At 40.6% G+C, this 23679-nt stretch overlaps 3 protein-coding genes across 5 annotated transcripts; 1 reads left to right on the forward strand and 2 right to left on the reverse strand.

The window, feature by feature from the left end:
- Positions 1-1198: 1198 nt before the first annotated feature.
- On the reverse strand, positions 1199-11274 carry pabpc4 (poly(A) binding protein, cytoplasmic 4 (inducible form)). Of its 2 annotated transcripts, none has more exons than XM_050062061.1 (15): positions 10628-11274; positions 8102-8295; positions 6690-6805; positions 5548-5687; positions 5356-5450; positions 4529-4666; positions 4325-4420; positions 3924-4193; positions 2749-2839; positions 2561-2656; positions 2301-2431; positions 2108-2198; positions 1893-2023; positions 1680-1793; positions 1199-1589 (listed from the first exon to the last, which is right to left on the reverse strand). In XM_050062061.1, exons 1-14 carry the CDS (start codon positions 10818-10820, stop codon positions 1692-1694), a joined length of 1884 nt encoding a protein of 627 aa, XP_049918018.1. In that variant the 5' UTR covers positions 10821-11274; the 3' UTR covers positions 1199-1589; positions 1680-1691. The 2 variants fall into 2 exon arrangements, with proteins under 2 accessions (XP_049918018.1, XP_049918017.1); XM_050062060.1 differs by having other exon boundaries at positions 1669-1793; positions 10628-11273.
- Positions 11275-12961: 1687 nt separating this feature from the next.
- On the reverse strand, positions 12962-16025 carry zpcx (zona pellucida protein C). Its single transcript, XM_050062036.1, has 9 exons — positions 15538-16025; positions 15350-15462; positions 15203-15276; positions 14957-15128; positions 14771-14876; positions 14289-14374; positions 14135-14220; positions 13217-14045; positions 12962-13144 (listed from the first exon to the last, which is right to left on the reverse strand). Exons 1-9 carry the CDS (start codon positions 16012-16014, stop codon positions 13123-13125), a joined length of 1965 nt encoding a protein of 654 aa, XP_049917993.1. The 5' UTR covers positions 16015-16025; the 3' UTR covers positions 12962-13122.
- Positions 16026-18555: 2530 nt separating this feature from the next.
- tmem54a (transmembrane protein 54a) lies at positions 18556-23675 on the forward strand. 2 transcript variants are annotated; one of them, XM_050061799.1, is made up of 6 exons: positions 18556-18713; positions 19891-20087; positions 20272-20331; positions 21511-21705; positions 21826-21963; positions 23246-23675. In XM_050061799.1, exons 1-6 carry the CDS (start codon positions 18701-18703, stop codon positions 23375-23377), a joined length of 735 nt encoding a protein of 244 aa, XP_049917756.1. In that variant the 5' UTR covers positions 18556-18700; the 3' UTR covers positions 23378-23675. The 2 variants fall into 2 exon arrangements, with proteins under 2 accessions (XP_049917756.1, XP_049917757.1); XM_050061800.1 differs by having other exon boundaries at positions 21514-21705.
- The last annotated feature ends 4 nt before the right edge of the window (positions 23676-23679 follow it).

Here is a 23679-nt window from a genome sequence, read left to right on the forward strand (position 1 = left end):
TTATAGGCACAAGTGTAAATAATAAAATTAATGATGGCAATTTCATTAAAGGACTTTTTTCACAACAGATATTTTGACTTGTTATAGTGTGAAAAGCACAGGTGTTTCTATCACTAATGATGCCTGTCCCAGCAAACCAGCATGCACAGTATCAGGACCCTGAAACGGAGGCAGCTAAACTGAACTTACTCTCTTTCTATGACAAGCCAGAATGTTTGCAGTGGAAAATATATTTCATTTTGCTTTCTTTCTGTATTTAAAGGTGGCATTTTATGTGCAGACAAGAATATAATATTTTTGGGCACCACTTTCTAGTCAGGCATCCTTGTAAAGGGTTTATAAGTTATAACTGAGTTTAATAATGGTAAGTGAATTACCAATGCTTATAGATCAGTTAATAGAGACAACTTTGGGTGACCAGGTTATAAAAAATCTCTCTGACTTGTTGTAAAGTATTTTGTTTGACCAAGACAAGAAAAATAAAGAAATCACTTTACTTTACAGGAAAAGTATTTAAAATATTTCCTATTATCAAACCTTATGAACCCCTTCCTTGAAGGAAATATAATGTAATCAATGAATTCATCCTCTTTTTAACAGTAGGCTTCTGCTGTTTGTTTTTGTCCCTTTTATCTGGCCCTTAACTCGATGCAGCACATGCTCTCTGACACCAGGATCATATTGTGGAGTACATACTTAGGATTTCAAAATCTTGATCACACAGAAAAATGACAAGAGGAAGGACTAACATTCAGAAAAAATTTCAAGTTACATATATCTTATGCCAGATAGCCAAAAAGGACAGTTTTACCATGAAGTTGACACTTATAAAATTGTATTTTTAATGCAACGCTACATCGTTGTTGTTGAGTTGTTAGATGCAAAAGTGACAGACCTTATGGCTCTGTAGTTGTGACTTCCTGTTCAGGGTTGGCTCCACTCTTTGTTTAGATTTCATAGCAGTGAAGTCATGACAATCATTTTGACCATGAGGCTTACATGCAAGGGCTCAGTGACAATTTCTCATTTGGTACAGGAAGAAACCATTCTGTCTTTAGTGCAAAAAGAGGCACATTAAACATTTTCTCTTCCTATGTTCATGCATCAATCGTCTGTCCTTTACATTGTCTGTGCTACTCCTGCAGTGCCAATTTAATCAAATAAGTTACATATAAGCATTAAAGTAACACAGTAGTGGTAAACTTGATATATTATCCCTTTATTGAGAATACCACACACCCATGATAACATGATAGGATGGAGGAGTCCATCATTTCAAATCAATCATAAAACTTCCAAGCAAAGAAAAAGAACAAGGCTCGTTTTCCTTTTAGAAAAAAGATTTCTCTCATTTGCCACAAAATGAAGGACCTTCATTCAAAATTCACTTGCATTATTGCTTCTGATATGCAGTTTAAAAGTTTTACAGAACTAGAAAATTATGAACTGTAATATTTTTCAAAATGTTCAAGTATATTTTTAAAATTATATTTTCCATTTTTTTTTTTTCATTTTTGCATAATTGTTCAGAGGCGTCGAGTGTCTGGAGTCAGCGTGTCTCTCCCCATCTCTGCTCCTTTTTCTGTGCCCTGAAACGACAAAGTGACTTTTCATTGCTATCACAAAACATAATTTATGCATGAATAGACTGATTATGTATTATCATACCGATTCATTACAGCACACAGTCTTCAGGATGTGGCAGCTGCAGCAGTAGAAGCCATGCTGCCCACTTTCTGCGTGGCATCTTTCTTTGCTTGGTGGGCTTGTAACACAGCGACAGCTTCTTCCACCTGTACGAGCATTACATCAAACATGAATAAAGGAACAGAGTGAATGGATGACAGACTTTTCAGTGTGACATTGTGGCAAAGATAAAGGTTGCAAAGTACCTTTGAACGCAGAGATTCATGAGACTCCAGCATATGCAGCAGTTCAGAGTTGTCAATCTCTAGCAGCATGCCAGTGATCTTTCCTGCCAGGTTGGCATGCATGGACTGAATCAATGGGAAAAGACGCTCACCTATTTGGAAAAGAACAAGAATAAATCAACCTAATAAAAACTTGAAAGCATTACAGTCCATTCATTTTGGCAAAGGATTCTTACCTAGCATCTGTTTCTGCTCCTGAGGGGGCGCAGCAGCCAGCATGGAGGCCGTGAGAGGCTCCTGGCCCTGAACGTGCACAGCTGGCTGAGCCTATAAAGAATGGATGAAGAGTGCACAAAGGAAAACTTTTATAGGTCTGGGGGTTTGATATGATAGGGACCAAAAATAATGAGACAAGTCTTTTGGCCATACCTGCTGTAAGGCAATAGGTTGCACCACTTGGGGGTTGGGGTTACGGACACCAGTGGCATATTTGTAAGGAGGTATGGCACGGGGTCCAGGGACTCCCATTGAGGGACGAGGAGCCATGGCCTGGCCGGAGGCTAGCAGAGAGGAGGAAACATGGAGCAGAATTAGGTCCTCTACTCTTTATGTAGGATCAATAAAGTGCTAAAGCCAGAGTCAGCGAGTTCATGGTGATCATTTTCGTCAATTGTTATTGATGAACACACCTCGTGGGCCCTGTGAGCCGCCACCAGGACTCATGTGTCTCAAGTTGGCACGGGGTCCTGGCTGACGCAGCGAGCTGGGTATTCCTTGGAAACCACCTTAAGGTGACAGAAGCATCAACAAAAACAATGAGATGCAATACAAAACCTCAGGATATGAAAGAGTGGTGCATATAGTACCACATGCTCACCTTGACCTCTGCCACCTTGCTGCTGCCATCTGGGGTTGGGTCGCATTTGTGCCAGCTGATTAGGTGCATAGTATGTTGTCCTGTTCTGGGCCTGGTGGATACAAGTAGGTGAAATATATCATTTTATAGCACTAAAGTCATACCCTATTGTATTGTTGCTCAAAGTGCAGCCTGAGGGCCATTAGCAGCCCTCAGAAACAATTTGTGCTGCACCTGAGCATTACATAAAATGCAGGCATATTTTAATTATCTGTGGTCCATTGAAATACCTTAATTTTAAAAGTTTACATTTAATACAGTACAGCTACAGCGTCATACTGCGCCTCCCTAAAAAGTGTCTGTCAGGTGAGGAATGACAATTTGTGGGAAGCTACTAGTTGCATGGTAACTAGTGGTAAGTTACAATTGTTGCAGGTATAACGCTCTGTCATTAATGCTAGTGCTGTTAGCTGAAGTTAGCGCACCCCTCTTCTACTAAAATAGCTGATGTGACTACTTTTTTCATCAGTGGTATTTTTACTAATATAAAATGGAAAGAAAAGTATAAGTTTGCATGGTGTCTTCTGGGAAATGTAGTGCAAAAATTTCACTTGGAGTTGTTTGGGAATAATAATACTTTTCTTGACATTTTAAGTCTAAATTAAGTGTATTAAACCTGCAATAATTTATTTTTTTTGGTCGCTTGTGGCTGTAAATACAACACTAACTTGTTTTCACATTTAAAGTTGATACAGCGATTAACATGATATAACTTGTTGATATACAGTTGCCTATTTATACATCCAGCAGACATTGTGCAACATCAGCATTCATATAGAGTCCGGTTTGTCAACTTTGCAAAAGTAAATGCAGATGTCACTTTCCTTTTAGATTTGTGTTTGGTCTTCACTAACTCCTGTAGAAAAATAGTATCTGGCTCTGAAGCTTTAAAATGCTCCACTATATTCACCAGCTAGTTGCTGATTCTGCCAGGATGCAGTTTGATGCTAGGCTGTAGCGTACAAAAGGTCTTCAGGGCTTTTTCTAACATAATGAGTTAACACGCTAAAAACCTTCATAGAGCTGAAGGAACCTGTGTTCAGGTGATTATTATATGTGGCTTTGTAACTAGGAACAGCCCCCGACACACATATAATGGTAACACAATACATTTGCTCAGATTTTGATTCTCACACCTGTGGCACAGCTGGCATGAAGTAGCCACTGGTGGGCTGGAACTGATTAATGATGGCGTTAGCCGGCATGGCCCTCATGCCAGCGATGCGCTGCATGTACTGGTTGGTGAGGTGAGCTTTGCGCTCCTCTTTGCGCTGAGCCAGAGCCACGTAGAGGGGTTTGGAACCAACGATGCGTCCGTTCATCTCAGTCACGGCCTTGGTGGCCTCCTCGGGGGAGGAGAAGCAGACAAAGCCGAAGCCTTTGGAGCGACCCTCCTCCAGCATCACCTAATATACAGACAGATTGCGTCTGGGTAACTTCAAACACAACATATTGTCAACACTGTTGCTATATTTATATTGCAGTGATGCAAAATCCTTTTTCTAGCGGTGATGCATTGCTGTTTGATCATTCTCACCTTAGCACTTGTAATAGAGCCAAACGGAGAGAACTCTTTACGCAGTTTCTCATCGTCTATGGTGTCATCCAGGTTCTTGATGTAAAGATTAACACCCTGAAACAAAAGACAGACAGTCATGATACATATTTGGCAGCTTCTTTGACATTAATACATGAAAATTTAAGACTGATTTGATTAATCAAGGGCTTAGTTTCTACAGACCTGATAACGACTGATCCTCTCCTGTTTGAGCAGCTCAAACTTCCTCTTCAGCTCTGCTTGACGCTCCATCTTCTTCTGAGCCCGGCCCACAAACACAGTCTTGCCATTGAGTTCGGTGCCATTCATGTCCTCTACAGCCTTTGGACAAAATCATTGTTATCGCAGAGCATGACAAATAAAGTCACATTGATCACGTACTTATCACTTAGTACAGTGGTCCTCAACCTTTTTTGTTTCAAGGACCCTTAAACTGATACACATTAGATCACAGAACCCCATTTGATAAGATTTTGCTTCAAGAACCTCCATCTGAAAAGATGCTGGTTGCTGCATATGATTAAGACCAGAAATCTATAGTTGTCAGCTACAGTTGAGGAGACAGCTGTGGAGGACCTAAAACCTATAATCAGAATATTCACCCTTATAACTCTTAGGATGCTTTTCATAATGCTGACATGTCTCCTCGCTTCCCTCACTCATGTCTCTTCCTCACATCTTAGCTCCTCCCAGCAAGGATGTGAGAGAGAGTGATATGAGGAAGAGACGTGTAGGATACAGAAAGCCTCCTCTCTCCTCAAAGTGCATTTAACAGATTGGAAGATCCTCCATGATGACATGGGGGGAGCACTTTCCAGGTCACAGGAGGAGAAAGGATGTGAGGAAGCATCAGTTATCATAACAAAAGTACCCTTACTCACATTGGGCTCAATTTTATAGTGAATTAAATAGTTAAAATAAAGTATTCCCAATTTTTCTGGCAACCCTCTGGAACTCCCTCAAGGACCCCTAGTTGAGAACCACTGACTTAGTATATGAGACCAACATACCTTGTTAGCATCCTCATGCTTCTCATAACTGACGAATCCAAAGCCTCTGGATTTGCCGGTGGGGTCTGTCATCACCTTCACGCTTAGTGTTTTACCTGCAAAGGTTGAAGGTCAGATGAGTGGATGTAAACTTGCAGAACTGGACCATGTAAGAGTTTGGAGTAATAACCATCAGTCAAGTCTCCTTCTTACCATATTTGTCGAAAAGCTCCTTGAGCCGATCGTCATCCATATCATCTCCAAAGTTCTTGATGTAGACATTGGTAAATTCCTTGGCTTTGGCACCAAGTTCAGCCTCCCGTTCCTTGCGAGATTTGAAACGACCCACAAACCTTAAGATAGAGGGAAAGCAGCAGAACACACTCTTGTAAAACAGGCCCGACAGAGTTGAAAAAACAAACCAGGATCCACCTCTTTTGACTTCCTTTTTTCCGATCTAAAAACAGTCCTGATCCGGGAGAGGAAGACCTGACCACACAAGCACCATAGGTAAAAGAGAGTAGATTCTTTTACCCCCCCAAAAAAACCAAAACAGGGACAACATCAACAAAACAAATTCACAGCTACATTTCATCATCATTCCTTGGGTAAACAATGAAAAAACATCCAACTGCTGTTAATGTCACCAGAGGCAGGCAGATATGTTGGCATGCTAGACATCACAGTGACAACCATCTTAATTCTTGGTCCAAAACTTGATGAGGAGGTGGATGGAGAGGGATGGAGGAACAGAGTCTCACAGTACAAAGGAAAGCTGAGGAGGACCAAATGATCTTATATACCTTGCTATGACGACCTCTCCCCTTCTGCCATCCAGTATTGCATTCCTGCATTCGATCCATCACTAAAACACACAAGCGTGGTCATACACACACACACAAACAAACACTCCAAGACGGGTGACCAGCGAGTTGACAAATGAGGCAACACAAAATGCTTCTGGTAGGAAAGAAAAGAGTTTTTAGTTTGTTATCTATCAGTTCAGAAGTTATCTTCACACTGGCGGTAGTGAGAGATGAGCTTATTAGTCAGATTATTCACACACAAGCTCACCAACTGAAAAAAGACACGAAAAGTCAGTTCACTCAACACATGTCCAACAAGCAAGTCAGGTTTATATACAGATTATAACACCATTTAATACATATAAGCTATTACCATTATCATCATATGCTCAAAAACACTGCACCTGCCACTGTACACATGGACTTTTAATGTCATGATAACAAGTTTAATTTTAAAATTAAAGCTAAATTCTTCAAAATTCTTTTTAAAACAATATCGAAAATAAGCGCCCCTTTGTCCCCATTTCCTAGATTATGTCAGACACTCACACCTTGCGGTCATTCAGAAGCATGCCGTTCATCTTCTCAATGGCACGATCAGCAGCATCCTGGGTCTCAAAGTGGACAAAAGCGTAGCCCTTGGAGCCATTTTCATCACACACCACCTGGAGCACAGGAAGACACACGGGTAAATGTGCATTCATGGAGTGATGCAGGAATGAGTCCTGTGAGTTAGCATCCTAGCACTCCTTGTTTGCTCACCTCAAAGTCAACGTGTTTCTTATTTTAATGGGGTTTTGGTTAGATGCCTGAAATAAGTTCTGTGGTTCACACAAGCTTAAGAGACTTTAATGTTTCATTCTATGAAATAAAATGCTGATGACCCAGAAACTGAGCTTTTAAGTGTCTTATATGACAGTTGCTTGCCAGTAAATGAGACTACAGAACGTCATCATGCTGAGTATGGCTTTACTGCCTTGTTGTGGTGACGTTTAAGTCATGCAACCTTACTGTAGTTTGTTTATACCCTGATGTTAGCTTTTTACTTCTGGCTATCACACTTATGCTTCAAAAACCATAAAAAGCAGTTTTCATTTGTGAAGATTATTTTGCTGAACAAAACATGCAAGTTTCATAAACTTTTGTTTACCACAAAAATTATTTTCTGCAATTGAAATCCAAAATCCAATGACACATCACTAACTTAACAACTTCAGTGTTGGCCTACAAACACATGTCATTCCTGCAGCACTCTGTTAGAGAGGCACCATGATGCTTGCACACAATTGTTTAACTTTAAAGCAATAGTTTAAGATTTTAGGTGACATGTTTCGAGTTAGATGAGAAGACCGATAGAACTCTCAAATCTATCCTCTAAATATGAAGCTGCAGCCAGTTAGCCTAGCTTAGCATAAAAACCAGAAGAAGCGGGAAACAGCTAGACTGGCTCTGTCCAAATTAACACGTTTACTGTGGTTGGTTAAATCCATACAAAAACCAAAGTGTAAAAGCAACATTTTGTAGTTTTAAAGGGTTTTTCTTATGCTGGTTGTCATTTCAGCAAGCTTTAGGCTGTTACATGCATTTGGACAGAGGCAAGCAAGCTAGTTACATTCTTTAGGCTAAGCTAAGCTAAGCAGCTGCTGGCTGTGGCTTCATGTTTAACTGTCAGACATGAGAGTGGTAGCATTCTTCTCATCTAATCTTCTGCATTAAAATGAATAAACATATTTCCCCAAATCTGGAAGTATTGCAACACTGTGACTAGCTTTTCATCGGAATTAAGAGGTGAGGTTTTGTATGAGTTTACATGAGAAAGTTTTGATTGCATAAGAATATTGTTCAAATTTGATCTCTAACTGAAGCACAGTTTGTGTGAATCTCCAAGCAGGAACACTTTTTCCAAAATGAATATATAGAGCAGTTTTAACGTCCCTCAGTTGCATTTATGTCAATTGTACCTTGCAGGAGAGGATGTTGCCAAAGGCAGAGAAGGTGTCGTACAGGGCTTTGTTGTCAATGGACTTGTCAAGGTTCTTGATGAACACGTTGCCCACGCCAGACTTCCTGAGGGAGGGGTCTCTTTGGGACCACATGATTCTGATTGGCTTCCCTTTCACCACGTCAAAGTTCATGGTGTCCAGGGCTCTCTCAGCTGCAGGGAGGAGGGGCAGAGAGGGGGTTGTTTACATGGAGCCACGAGTCTGAAAACATGTCAGTCACCAGTGCAGGTATGTGTGCTCCATCTATCAAGATCAAAACATCTACTGTAGCGCTCTCACAAAAGCAATTTGCACTCTCCCAATACCTATTATTATAATGCAGCCATCCCTTTGAAACACAAACAGCATTCTTTTAATAACAATCCTGGTGTAAGTGTATTAAAACAGCCTGTCCTCATGTGGAGTGTGTGCTACAATGGAGAATTCCAGCTGCCAGCCCATTAACAAGGCCCACGTAACATGGCTAAGATACTGCCGTAGACCATGTGGCTGGTGAGCAGCTGGTACAAGTGTGGGGGGCAGCTGCAGTGGGCAAGCTTGGAGCACATGGCCCCCTTCTCTGTCTCACCACATGCTGCTGGGCCACGTCCCACCTAGGCCGGTTGCAGTAGCAGTGCAGCAGACGCTCAGATAACGACAATGAGCTTAAACTGTGGTGTTAAGATGTGATATGTTACGTTTTCTCAAATCATTATGTCCTCTCTGAACCCAGGTCAGTCTCTGAGGTTTGATTTGCACCATTTCTCTTCCCGTCTATCGCTTTAACTCTCATATAGACTCTCATGACCATGTGGGCACACATGCCAAAACATCCTTTTGTTCAGTCACTCCACTAACAGACACACACACACAGGCCAGGCTTTCCAGCTAAAAGTGTCTGGTAAACAAAACGGAGCTGCCTTGCGTCTGCTGGCATCAGCAGTTTGGCTTGCAATTGTACTTCACTAGCCCGTGTGCTCAGGGAAGGTGTGTGACCGCTGTCAAACATGTGGTCTTCTGGAAGGTTCAGAGCAGAAATCTTAGTTTTAAAAGGGGCAAAGTGATCTATGTGATACACTGTAGTTATCCCTATTTTAAATGGTGTCATTCAGAGTGACAGTGAATCAGTGTGGTGAAATGTTCACGGTTTTGAATTACTTGTTGTTGTTAACCATTTCTGTCACGTTAAGAACTCAAAAGTATTACAGCCAGGCAAATTTTGGGCTGCTCAGAAAGTCGTTCTATATTTAGAGAGGGGTCCTGGGAGGTATGTGCTGGCATGGAGTGTGAGTAGAGCATTCTCTACCATTGATGGGGAAGAGACACTCGACAAGAATGCTCAGATGAGCAACACTGGGTCTTGTGAGGGCTTACACATTCAGCCGTGACTTGTAGAAATCAAAGGGAGATTGCAAACGGTCTTGACTGCTGCTTGACTCTGCATGAAATCACACGCACTGACCAGTTACACTTCATTACAGACAGCAAGCTCTTGCCCCACAGGCAACATGCTAGGACTCCATTTAAACACCCAACAGCTACCATCCCCCCCATGTCTACACTTCCAACAACAAATGGTGTCTTCTCACTTGTGGCTCTCCTTACATTTACTCAAGTGAGTGATACCACCCTCCTGGAAATGAGCCAGCGGTTACCTATCGTTACTCCAGCTTTTGGTAGCTGACTGGAGCTCAGATGAATAGTGACAGGTGTTTAACGTTGATACAAGAGGTTAAGAGGTCCACACAATGTAAATAGTGTCACTATGAGAGGCAAGAGACAGCCACAACACCTGCTATTATTGCTCAATGCTTCGATACCGGCCACGAGGTTCTAACAGATTAAACAAGCAGCTTAAGTGATTAAAATATTACAGATGTACCGACTATATGCTTCAACTCATCCTCAACAGGCTAAATGCAATACACATAGGACATGTCAAGCAGGCAGTGCAGGGGTTATTGTTCAGCTGTGCATGTCCTATCCCTTGCTTTCAGTGAACATAGCAGCAGAGGGCAATGGGAATTAGTTTCACTCAGTGGCCCTTTAAATAGGAGCAGAAATGGGTCATTTTTGGGGCGGAATAAGCGAGATCTGCAAAAAGAGACTTTGTATTAATAAATTATGGACACAAAATGACTTCTCTGTTCACTTTTAAGCACACGTCAGACTGTATGTGTGCGAGGGAGGGCTTATAGTGACATACAGTATATTAGCAGGAGAATAAAACAACTGGGGCATGCTTATATGGGTCAAATGAGTGCTCCAACCAGTCTGAAAAAGGGATGTTGAAATTTAGACAGCAAATATATCACTTTATAGTTAAGTCATGCATCATAAGTCATGCTTTGATTCACTGGCAGTGTCTCTGGTGTTGCAGACAGTTTGAGGATTGACATTGAAAGCATATGGTGACATTGTCACTATCTGAGGGATGCATGTTGTCTGCATCTTAAAGCCATGCTCAAACTGCACAGTGATCACTTCACATGCTTCGTTTCTTACCGTCAGCGGGCTGGGAGAAATTCACATAAGCGTATCCGAGGGATCGCCGGGTGATCATGTCACGGCATACCCGAATGGAGAGCACCGGTCCGGCTGGGCTGAATTTCTCATACAGCATAGCCTCCGTGATATCGGGGTGCAGGTCGCCAACGTAAAGAGAAGCCATCGGATAACTCCCCGTCGCTGTGTTCATATCTCGGACTGCACAATAGAAATGAATGCAAGGCTTCCCTCAAAATGCCAGAGAAATGCCGGTATGAAGTGTATCCCGGGTCCGAACTGCGCTCCGCTCCTCTCCTAACTACTGAGACAGCTGGCTGTGCGGTCCAGCTGGGTGAGAAAATGTCAAAGCTGTGAAATCACGGTGTTCAGATCTCCTCTGAAGTATTCCTTCCTTTAAAAGACGCCAACTTCGGGTGAAAGCCCGAGGCCTCTTGTTTCTGGTATTTTTTGTAAATTATTTTTTTGCTGTTTTTTTAATATATTTTTTTAAGTAGTACTGTTCTTGTTTTTATGAAGATTTTGTGGATTTTATATTTTTTATATTATTTTTATTTTAAGTTTTTCAAGAACGGTGAGTTAGACACTCACGGTTGTTTTGTGGCCGGGGAAAGAGACTGCGTGAGGAGAAGCGTGGGCACTTTATAGAGCGTGGCAGTGCGGAGGAAATAGTGGCCAGGGTCAAACATGGGATAGAGAAAAAAAAGAAACAACACTGAGCATGCGGTGTAAAAGGGAGAGCGCACACTGTACTGTCCCAACTACACAGCCCAGCTCCCCACAGCGACATCTGGGTGGGAATACAAAAGACTGCCACAGAAACTACTGCGTCTCTTTTAAGACTTAAAAGGGTGATTAACCCACCAGCTCTTAATATACTGTACCTTAGTCTATACTAATACATTTGATATTCTGCTGTACAATATCATATACTACATAATCATCAACTATTGCACCACATCTCATACTACATTAATAAAAACTTAAACCAGGGCCATAAACACCTGTTTAACATTTTTTTTTTTTTTTTAACCTTTATTCAACCCCCTGAAACCTGGAGCGACATCACTTTTCTTGTGCTGCTCTCAGATGCCTTTTGCATGTATTTGAACCTCTGAACCCTGATAACCTTTAAACAACTTGGTAAGAATAAAACAGAAAACCAGGGGGGAAACTATGTAATTAATTTTAATATGACATTTTAAAATTATGTTACAGGACTATAATTTGAGCACTCTATCCAGGTCATGCCCTTGTTTGTTTCTAGCCTTCTTTTCTTTAAATTTTCTTTTACTAATTTCTTGCTGATTTTTTTTTGGTCATTTCTTCTTACATTGCTCATTGCCTTCCTCCCATGTTTTTAAAAGACATCAAGCCAATTGGCTCAGGTCATAAAGGGTTAACCAGGAAGTCCCTTTGAGATTGAAAATCTACAAGAGAGACCTTGTAATAGAGATTACAATGCAACAAATACAACATACAAAAATCCACAATAAAACGACTATTCAAACATAGTGGCCTCTCAAGAAAAATAAGCACATGTCTCTGCCACTACATTCTTCATGGTGCCCTAAAATTTATCAATGGATATAAGTGTTTCAAATTTTAGATCTTTTTGAAGATTATTCCATGCCCATGTATAGAGTAGGAGAAAGCAGTTTCCCCCAGATCGTTTACAACCTGGGGTACATTAAAAAAAAAAAAAAAAAAAAAAGCAACCACTTGGAGCGTAGGTGAGGGGGATTGAGGGGACCGTTTTCAATCTCCACTCTGCAACTAGTGTTGTGGTTGTTACTCAATTTATTTATTACTCATTACATTTCAATACATTACTCAATTGCTCCTTGAAGGAAGTTATTCATACACTGCTTGTTACATTACTATTGTGCAACATCACCTGAGAGGCATTGTCATCATTGCAAATTAATAAGTGTTGTTGAACGTTACATATGCCTACATATCAGAACAAAACAAAGATCAGGAGAGTCAAGACGGCACTATAGTGGGCTATAAATGTTAAATTAAATTATATTAATATATAAAGAGGTTGGCCTTCCTTACACTGCATAGTACAAATATTAAGTATCTCAAAATAATATATAAATAGGCCTATGCTACACCCAACATTGTCTGTGACCTAAATCTCCAGAGGTTCCGAGGGAAATTCCTCCACAGGAGTAATTAAAGAAAAAAAAAAAAAAACAAAGAAAGCTAAACTGACCATTTTGAGAATTTTCAACAGATACTTATTGTTGTCTTTGTGTTGCTGCAATACCTGTGTTTCACCTCTGGGGATCAATAGAGGCTTGTACTGTTGGAAAAAGAGACTGACTTAAAAAAAAGAAAAAGAAAGGGATCTTATATCCTTATTGCCTCCTGCTGCGCCTATCCAACCAAAAAAAAAATTATATCACTTAATATGAAACAAGCCACTGGATTAATGCTCGTCATTTATTGTTAAAAGTACAATTATAGAAAATTATTATAAGATGCATTTATTCTGCTTTGTCCATCCTCCTGGGGAAAAGAAATGGAGAAATTAGTCATAGTCACATGCATAAAACATACTGACATTACATGATTAGTTACCTCAGCAAATCCAGGAAAGCTGAGCGCAGCCCTCTTTGTCTGGGCTCCTGCTTTCTTTTAATCACACCTTTCCCGTCTTGTTTTCTCATCACTTCTTCCTCATAACTCAGTGTCTGCGACCCATCCCCGGCTTTGGTTAACTGAATTTTTGAGCGAATCATTGGGGCATCATTTGTTTCTTCTTGGGGCACCAGAGCCACATCTGTCAGCTCGTCTGTCATTTGGTTTAAATCATTCAGGTTTAAGACATGGATATTCATCTCGGCCACCAGAGGGATGTCAACTTCTTGTGGAGCCTCAGACATTTCAGATCTTTCGAAACGCCGTTTTCTTTGGGATTCCTCTCCAAAAGTTGCTTTTTCCATTTGTGGAGGAATTACCCATCCAACAACATGTGTAAGAAGATTCAGGTCCAACATATTACCTACAGTTGCACTTTGATCTCCAATCTCATTTGTGAGAGGCTCCTGGTCTGTAGTTGACGGTTGTGGCTCAGGAATGTCATTTGATACGGCGTCACTTTCCTGTAACTGAACTTTCGAATTGTCTTCAGACTCAGGACCAATATTCTTGCTGTGTTCATCATCTTGCACCTGTCCAGGTAGCCAGAGGGTCAGTCTGGCAACAGGGTCCTGACTCAAAACCACAACTCCCTGAGGGGGTCTTGACAGAGAGGTACCAGAAACAATTGCGTCCTCAGTGGCTGCACCATCAGACTGTGTGGCGTCAGTTACAGGGGTGGTGAAGGTTTCCCGTGGTTCAGAGACAGAGGGCACCACATGATTGTCTACAATGACAAAGGGGCCAGTGCTGACGGTAGCTTTGGCGTCTGAAATGACACATTCAGTGGCGTTAGACACCAGAAATAACCCAAGTCTGTTTACTGTTGCACCGTTTGACAAAAACACAAGCGCTGACCTTCAGGAAGATGCCTGACGGACAGGCCTCTACACTTTGAACTACAGCACTCGCACACATCCACATTTCCACTTACGTCCTCCCATCTGAAAGAAAGATCAAGTTATAGGGGCGAAAAAAAGAAGCCAAATCTAGTGCATGGGTGTACAAATACCTTGACTGGATCATGTTATAGTTGCAGGATTTAGAACCAGAGGTGACGCCCTGGTCTGAGACGAGGGCGGTACAGTGGATGAACAGCTTCAGAGGAGAAGGTGGTTCACAAGTTCATATTAGTTAAATTGTCAGATGTGATAACATAATGATTGTACTGATGTCTCTTTGTACATGGGTAAACACAAGAATGTATGTGTGAGAATGTGTATTTACATGTACACATACCCACTTGTTTGTGTGTGCTTGTGCAGGTATGTATATTTATGGCACCTGTCCTCGTGTCCTATGTTGGCAAAATGTATCCTAACTTGTTTTCAAATTAGATCCCGTGGAATTAAATTTATTCAACCAGATATCCTATGAACCCTTACGTAATCAGTTATTCTAGAAATGTCTTCATTTTTAACTTCTTTATTTTATGACTTGAAACTCCAGTATTGCAATAACAATGTCTTAACATGGGGGGAAAAAAATCCTCACCTCAGAAATGAGATAAGATGTGTTCAGGACAAAATTAACCACATCCGCTCTGTCTGAGGCCACAAACTGTGCGACAGCATGTGGAGAACCCAACGGAGCCGTGCACCTGGTAGAGAACAACATGTATCAGGGATAATTAGAACATCATGTCCAAACATTAAAATAAATGTCTGACTGGCTGCTTACCCTTTATTCATTATGACTGCATGTTTGCGTCTAGTCTGAGGCTCAGGAGATGCAGAGACAAAACAGGACTGGATGAAAAGCTGCTGCTCTGGCCTGGTTTTGGCAGAAACCTGGAAGTTGACAACCTGGCCTCTTTTATAGACATTAGAGTCTGCAGTGCTGGTCCAGGATGCTGCAGGAAAAACACATTTGTGACTACTAGTGAAACACCAAGTATCACAGCATATGTGACTCGTTATTACTCACGATTCATAGCTTTGATGCTAAAGGTCTTGCCATTCTCAGGAAATGTCATAGAGTCAAATAAGTTGTCATATGACCTGAAAGACATATCCTCCATTAGTGTGGTTATTTGTGACCACATGCAAATGTTTGCTAACTCAGTGGATGCACCTCTTTGGAATGCAGGAGATGTGCACGCTGGATGGAGTTTGCCACCAGGTGGAGGGAAGTTTTTTGAGATCCAAGTGCAGAGAGTTGGTATACCTCACCAAGCCGTTCTGCATCTGTGAGAGTATCAGAAAGTCTTACAAGTGGTGCTGTGGGAACAAAGTAATGACTAAATAATTTTGTCAACTCACCACATCTGCAGTAGTTCCACACTCATCCACACTGTAAGTGAAGACAAATTGGTTTGGTAGCTCTCTGTTACTGTAACAACCATCGCCCAACTGTAGCTCCTCTCCAGTCAGTGTGTCACCGTTGGATCTCTTATCGACCAGCACAGTTAGCTTAGATTCATCGCAAAACACCTCTATTCTGGGAATGATCATGATGGGAGGTAACTCAACGAGCATGTGAAAGTCAGGACTTGGGGTTCGCCAGGAGCTGAAGATGGTGTCGTAGGGAGTGAAGTCAAAATTTCTCTCAAATGGAGGAGGCCTCATGTTGTCAAAAGGCATGATGTGGTGAAAAGGCCTCATTTTGGGAAAAGGCCTGAAGTTGCCAAAATATCCCGGAACATCCTCAAAAAATGGTGGAGCTTGCTTTCTTATCACTGATTGAGCAGAAATTAAATGCCCAAGTAAAAGGCAAAGAAATATCTCTGTTGTCCCCATTGCAAACTTCAAAGTGGGCCAACCACTCTGATTACTCCCCACACACCCCAGGTGTGTCATTAATAAGGTGCAGTGGCAGGAGGGTCAGGTGCTGGCAATCAAGCTAACGAGGCAGGCAGGCAATTATCTCGCATTGAGAGGAGACACCAGCCAGTAATGCCTTTTGTGTGTGTGACTGTGAGACAGGAGGTGTTTAGCAGCTATAATTCAAACAAAAAAAACAACACTGTGAATTTTGCTCATGCTCTTTCAGATATTTAAAGCTGAGATAACTTCTGTCTGAAGTAAATCATGCAGTCTTTCCTATCTTCAATAATAGCAGCAATATTCACTTAAAGAAAATGTAAATAGATGACTCTTATATCCTTATACTGTGCCTATTGATGACTGAGTCAGTAGTACATTTGGTGTGGTTTTGTGACATATTATACAAGCATGATACTACACAAAGTATCCCAGATAACCAAAATGACCTGGCCCAGCACTGGCCCAACCTAGTTACCTGACTCTGCTGACACTCAGGATGAATGACACCCGATAAATGGGCCAAATAAATTGGCCTAATTTTGGCTGCTGACACTACCATCACTGGGCTGTTATCAAAAATGACCTGGCACAGCGTTGGCCCAATCTCGGCACGCTGGAAGAAATAAGTTGGGTAGTGTCTGGTTGCCTGCCTTGGTTGAGACAGATAAACTGGCCCGATTCCAGTTGTTGACACTGACATCACTCTGTGGTATCATGCTGATATTATAATTTCTAAAATTGTGCATGTAATACATTTCTTTTCTTAAGATTATGTTAATTGTGTGAGGAACAAGTCACCTTTACATATTCAAAGGACGTAAAAGAATAAAGAATCAGGATCACTAACTCTATGGACATGGAGCACAGTGATGGACCAAGCGTTCAGATCTTTTACTTACTAAAAACCAACAAATGAAGCAGTAGGCTAAAGAGTAAAAATACTCTATTACAAGTAAAAGTCCTACATAAAAAATCTAAGTAAAAGTACGAAAGCATAAGCATCAAAATATATTTAATGTAAAGTACCAAGAGTGAGTACTCATTATGCAGAATGACCCATTACAGATTACATCACTAGACTGCAGTCAGTGATGCATCACTTTAAAAAATAGAGAGGTAAAAGTCAGGGATCATTTTAATTTCTTTATATACTGTCTGGCCTATGATCAGTGTTGGAAAGGTTACTCTTTTATAATATGTTATAGATTACTAGTTACCCTGTTAAAAATCTAATAAGTAATGTAACTATTCTATTCACTATGTCAGACTAATGTAACTATATGATTACTTTTCTAACAAATGTTTTAAACTACGCAATAAAGATGAAAAGTTCTAAAAACGTACATTTAAACCAGGCAGTGTAAACCTCACAACAACTCAGCAGGGATTACTGTCAAAGTTATTCTTTTTATCGAAGCTGTTTACCAAAAATACATATTCAGATGTAACCCCTTTGTAATCAGCAATATTTGGACTAGTCACTGTAATTTATTGACATGGTTTTTTTTCTCAGTTACTGTAATGGATTATAATTAGGCCTCTATTTAGGCCAGGGGCAGGCAACCTGTGGCTCCGGAGCTGCATGCAGCTCTTTACAACTTCACCAGTGGCTTCCGGTGGCTTTGACATAAAATTATCTGGAAATGAATAGTTATGTTTTAACATTCAGATTTTCATTTGTCATTGTTTTATGCCTAAAGTAATTATTGCATTCTACAATTGTAAAACTGTGTAGCCTATACATTGAATTAAAAAATGTTTTAACTTTTCATCAACTAAAATGTGCATCATACATCTTCGTTCTGGTGCCTTTTCCTCTAAATATTGCCCAGCTTCAGTAGTGGTGGCGAGCCTGGAGTCCCTCTAGCAAGGCTTGCTATGGCTTTCAAATCCAAAAAAGGAATAGAGCTTTAGGATTTAATAATGTATGGACAGATTCATTTGCTTTTACCACCAAAGCTGCAAAGTTAAAGTACTAAATAGTTATAAATAGCCGCTGCTGAGTAGCCACCTTGTAGTAAATCATATTAATGGCTGCTCATTTACACCTATTCCTTATGTTGATGAACAAATTTAGACTTAATAGGCTGTTACCTTTATTCAAATATGTTTGCGGCTCCAGACAGAATTTATTGTCTTTTTTTTTGGCTAAATAGGGCTCTTTAGTAGTAAAGGCTGCCGACCCCTGATTCGGGCCTGCACATTTTTTTGCAGTTTCACAGTAAATACTTACTCCCTAACAGTGCCTATGAAAATATATTATAATTCAGTGGTTTAACAATCTAAATCAGCAAGGTAACTACTAACCAAGCATTAAAATGGGCTAAATAAGGAGGAATAAAAGGTGTTCTTACAATATACTCTACTTCTTGTTATAATTTTTTGAAATATGCTTGCTTCAATTTAGCTATTAGCTAATAGGGAGAGAGCTGCATGTGGGTCAAACAGATAAATAACTTTTCCCTTTGTGATGGACAGTGAACGTGCAGCGGGGCGGAGCCTCCGCACAGGTAGGCGGAAGGTGACGCCTTCGTGTGTGCAGGTGAGCGGCAGCGGAGGAAGACAGACCTACCAGAGCGGAGTGTCCAAAAATAACTGCCAGAAATGACTTTAATACAACTTGTACACTAATGTGAGCTGAGGGGACATAAAATATACCATGGTGAATTTAGGTAAGTTGACTTTCATACGTGTTTACCTGCAGTGACGGAGTATATAGGTATGTCGTGCCAAAGTTTTTAGGCGTGGTCTGCGCAGTCAACTGAGCCCAAAGGAGAGAAGACCTAGGACACGCTTCTGGTGTTTGGATGACGGAAGTTAATGTGATATCTTATTTATATTGTTAATTTATTCAAACGAAACCTGTTTAACTAATGTGGTTGTTTGAATTAGACCTAGATAAAAGAAACTTTTGGGAGGGTAGCTGTTGCAAGGATTCATAATAGGTTGTTGATAGTTCAGATAAAGGTTGTATGGGTCCCACACTGTATAGCCTATCATCATCTTATCAGAAAGTAAAAAGCAGAATGAGACATGCAGGTTATGTGTAACTATGACACTACATGAATATTTTTAATATTAAACCATAGTGTATTTGTTTGGGTCTGTACATCACAGTAACAATATGTGCTTATGTGTACCTGACTGGCAGCAAACATTAGACTAACAATGTTATGACCTAAAACACAGTGAGTTTTTTTACACAGCAACCAGCTGAAGGCTTGGATGAGACAAACCAATAGGAGATGTGTGTTTGTACCTGACACCTCAGGCCAAGTTATTGTGGTGGTGAATGTTTGAACACCCCACCCATACCTTTGTCCTGTTTGGGGCTTACGTGGGAGTTAATGGGTGGGTGCTTCACCTTTCCCATGAGGAAGGAATAACACAGTGCAACACAGACCCCGTCTCTGACTTGTTAACATAGCTGCAGCAGTTTGCAGTATGCAGGGGGTGAGATCTTCAGCCCTCTCAGCAGGGGTCGGGGATGATTGTGGTCTTATTCTATAGCGTTGTCATGGTGTGCTAACCACTGGCCTGCTTTCTTTTTCGCTTTGCTGAAACCACAACACTGCAGAAGTCTCACACAGTCTCTGAGTGTGCTGCAGTTCTAGCTCATTCTATATTTTAGATCAGTAACAAACTTGTGCTTACTGTAATTTCATCTTGTATACTGTGTCGGTTCCTGTCAACAACACTGATGTGCAAACAGCTGGTGTTTATACACTCTTTTATAGGGTTACAGTCACATGTGAAGAATTTGTTTATCTTCTAGATTTTGGCAGAGGTCACAATGCTTGAAGCTAATTTAAGACTGAGTTCAAAATAACATTTTTGCGCTTCCTCTAGGAGTATGCTGCGCCAACCTCAAGGACAACAAAGCCCTGATGAAAATGGGGCTGGGGTTGGTGCTGGTGGGCCATGTCAACTTTCTTCTTGGAGCACTGGTGCACGGTGCCGTGCTCAGGCACATCAACGTGCACACTTTGGCCCGTACCATGGTGTACGCCATCTCTAATGTCATTGCTATTGTGGCAGGCTTGTTGGTAAGTGGTGCAAAGACTCACCATGTGTATAAAGAACTTAAAAGCAACCAGTGGGTGGTGGTTTAAAACTGGAAGTAGTGGTTTGCTGCTGCAGTGTATAGTATGTAAATCCTTAAAAAAAAGACTTGAGTAGTTGTATTGTATCACCTGTATCTGTGATGAATGATCCATTATTTTTCCTTAGGGAATTATCTCTGGAATAACCGCCATTGTCCTGTCCAAAAACAAGAGGAACAGGATCTTGGTAAATAGCTTCTCCCTCCTCCATTCAGCACACACATCTTTCATTTGCCGGCTCCTGTCAGAACTTGCCCTCTGTGTTTGAGTGAGCGCATGTGTGTGTGGACATATGGAAGATGATACCTATTTAAATTGGTAACATACATGTCGTGCAAATACGGAGTTCATTCAAATGTTCAAACTAATGAGGACTCACTGTGGTTTCTATCAGAGTCACGAGTTGGATACGAGTCAGACTTGAGTCACAAATTTGATTACGTTAGACTTGAAAAAATCAAAAAAGGCTTGAAACTCGACTTGCACTTTAACATCAGTAACTTGTGACTTCACTTGGATTTAAGCCCTTTAACTTAAAAATACTTCAAATCTTCACCTGAGCTTAAAGATTAAAAAGTATGTTTTTTAAAGATTGTGCCATAGATCAGTTTATTTCCTGAATCAACTATCATTAACGCTATTCATTCCCAGCAAGTCGACAATTCCCCAGATGATCCACTTTGTTTGAACAACCCAACAGGATCCAATCAAGTTGCATGTGAGAATCATGAAGAAATAACGTTACTGAGCGGCAGTTGGAAAAAACGACACCAAAGATAATTTTGTTCACGTACAAAAACTAGGAAAAAGAAGAAATTGCCACATGCAAAATGTATGAGTCACAAATATCAGACGAAGTTGCAACAACATAAAATTTCTTTCAGCATTTGAAGTTATGCACTGCTAATATTACCATAGTTAGTGAGCTAATGCTAAGCTAACACGATCTTAACAGCTAAGAAGGTTTTTAACAAACTTTTTTTTACAAATAAATGTAAATTTAAAAAAGAAGTCATGATTTTTTGTAAATTTGATAAATTATTACTCTGTTGTTAAACGGCATTACATTTGCGAAAGAGCACATTATGACTTGTTTATGACACGAAACTCAGAGTTTAGGACTTTGGACGTGACTTGTGACTTTCCAGTTGAGTGTAAAGACTTGAGACCTACTTGTGACTTGCAAAACAGTTATTTGGTCCCACCTACTACTGATACTGATTTGTATTCCATGTTCGCACAGCTCTTCCATCTTACATCTACTTGACCCTGAAAAGCATGTTATCTTTTATGAGGAAAATGTCTTTCCCATACTAGATCAAGTGTTTTGTTGTCACTGACTAACATGTGCTGTTGTCCTTGCCAGCAGTGGGTCTTGCTGGTCTTCAGCTTCGTGGCAGGTCTCTTGGCGATCGCCTCCACCCTGAGCTTGTCAGTGTCCATGGTGAAAGCCATTGCTAACAAAGGGCAAGGCCTGCTAACACACTGCAAGTCTTTCCCTAAAGATGTCGGCTCCTCCAGCATCACATATGAATGCCCTTTTGACCCCACCCGCATCTATGTAAGTTCCATATAAATATTTATCCGTTAGCAGTTTTGTATTGACTTGAATTGCTGTATAATAGAAAGGAAGCAGTTTATTGATCAGACATATGTGCTGTCATCTTTTTTTGTCAACCAGGGGACCACGATCATTCTGTGGATACCTCTCATCTTAATGTCCGTGTTGGAAACAGTGTTCTCTCTCCGCTGCTTTGCTGCCTGTACTTCATTCCTCTACCTGTGTCCGTGCAGGAAGAGGCCAATCCGGGCCAAGAGGGTAAGCTGCTGTCAGATCACTGACTGTCACCAGCATTAGACTTAGACCTGCATGAATGTGCAGATTGCAATGTTATTTTATCTCACTGTGTCACATATAGTGAGTAATATAATGTGAATTTATAAAACCTTCACAACAGAAGTGAAAAATCCATACAGCAAAAGGGGCCGACACTGTAACCTGAATTCACTAAAGGAGAATTGTATTTATTTACAAGAGAAATCAGCACTTTTCTGCCCCACTGTGACATTGGTATTCAGAATGGCATACTGCACTGTAGCTACTGTTTGAGGTTACACAATGTTTAACTATTAAATATCATTTTAATAAAAGGCACAGCAGCAATAAAAAAAATCATTAAAGCAAGTCAAAGTTTCAACAGTAAGCTGACGTGGCTTCTTTATATCCACAAATATCAATGTGACACTGAATTTGATACAGACAAATAAAAGCCAGTGGTGTAGACGTGCTGACGGGGCAGACTTGAGCAGAGCAGTGTGGAAACTGTGTCCCTCATCTCGTGCTGTCTCAGTGCATGATCACATGGTTCGATCTGTGGTTGAAGGTTGGGTTGAAGTAAAATGAAAAAGCACACATCATAGTGACAGTTTTTTAATTTTCTTTCTGTGAGAGGTTGTCTTTGCTGGTGCTTTGTTCATCCCTCACACTGGCTGCCAATCAGCGCTTTTGATGTGTCACACACTTATAATTCCCATATGCGAACGAAAACAAATATGTTCCCTGTGAAGGTTTTTTAAATTAAATTCCAAATTTTTAGCTAAAGTTTGCCTCTTTATTAGGACATAGGTGCGCACAACAAACTGATAGTCAAAATAAAATTAATTCCTAACTTTTTGTATAGGCTCAGTTGAATATTGCGATAATGTGTGGTTATCCCAAAATCCCACACCTGAGTTGGCATCATGGCACACCATTTGAGAACCACTGCTCTTTATAACAGTATTGTGAACAGTTTGTATGTGTTGTCTGATAAGCTTTAATTTCAGCCAAGCTGATACAAACTGTCTGTATTTTAAGTTATTTTCATTCTTGTCACGGTACAATGGTGTAAAATAGCCCATGAAATATGGTTGTTAAGGATGTCATTGGCCAAATGGGTTTTAACATAAACATATCTTAAGGTTCACTTCTAGTGTATATGTGCAAAGAAACAGAAATGTAAAGATTTCAGATTTTCTATTTTTTTTAATTTTCTGTTGAGATTGCAGTCATGGACAGTCAGCTTCTCACAAATTAAACTATATTTCATGTGATGTTCCAGGTACGTATCCAGAGAGCTGTTGAAATCCCACCATCTCCTCCAGCACGAGATCTAGAGAGCGATGCGGGAGCTGAGCCTGCAGAGCAGGAGGACCTGCTGGACAATGCTGTGGCGCAGAGTGAATGGCTCTGAACCAGCTAAACCTAATGAGATAGGTTGCAAACCGCTTGGCTTAACTTAATGAAATGCAACACCATCTTGTTGCATTGAGTGTCTGTTACACATTAAATGTCTGAAGAAGACATCTGTGGGACTTGAGTCAGAAAAAAAACATGTCATTTTATTTCCTTTCATATAAATATACAAGTTCTTAAATACTGACATTGGTTTGACTTTGAATGATCAGACTGTGCGTGTGTACCAAGTATTGTCTTGTAATTACAGAGCACTGTCACCTGTATCTTGACATTAAAATGTTTTTTTTTTTAAATATA

This window comes from Epinephelus moara, chromosome 14 (genome assembly GCF_006386435.1).
Source record: "Epinephelus moara isolate mb chromosome 14, YSFRI_EMoa_1.0, whole genome shotgun sequence".
NCBI classification, from domain to species: domain Eukaryota; kingdom Metazoa; phylum Chordata; class Actinopteri; order Perciformes; family Serranidae; genus Epinephelus; species Epinephelus moara.

Coding starts and splice junctions, on each gene's coding strand:
- pabpc4 (XM_050062061.1), bottom strand. CDS start 10,820: ATGAACACAGCGACGGGGAGTTATCCGATGGCTTCTCTTTACGTTGGC. Junction 4,194..4,324: donor GCTCTATTACAAGTGCTAAG/GTGAGAATGATC, acceptor TCTGTATATTAG/GTGATGCTGGAGGAGGGTCG. Junction 2,432..2,560: donor CGGCTCACAGGGCCCACGAG/GTGTGTTCATCA, acceptor CCTCTCTGCTAG/CCTCCGGCCAGGCCATGGCT.
- zpcx (XM_050062036.1), bottom strand. CDS start 16,014: ATGGGGACAACAGAGATATTTCTTTGCCTTTTACTTGGGCATTTAATT. Junction 15,463..15,537: donor GTGGAACTACTGCAGATGTG/GTGAGTTGACAA, acceptor ATACTCTCACAG/ATGCAGAACGGCTTGGTGAG. Junction 14,877..14,956: donor GCAGTCATAATGAATAAAGG/GTAAGCAGCCAG, acceptor GTTCTCTACCAG/GTGCACGGCTCCGTTGGGTT.
- tmem54a (XM_050061799.1), top strand. Junction 20,088..20,271: donor CTATTGTGGCAGGCTTGTTG/GTAAGTGGTGCA, acceptor ATTTTTCCTTAG/GGAATTATCTCTGGAATAAC. Junction 21,706..21,825: donor TTGACCCCACCCGCATCTAT/GTAAGTTCCATA, acceptor TTTGTCAACCAG/GGGACCACGATCATTCTGTG.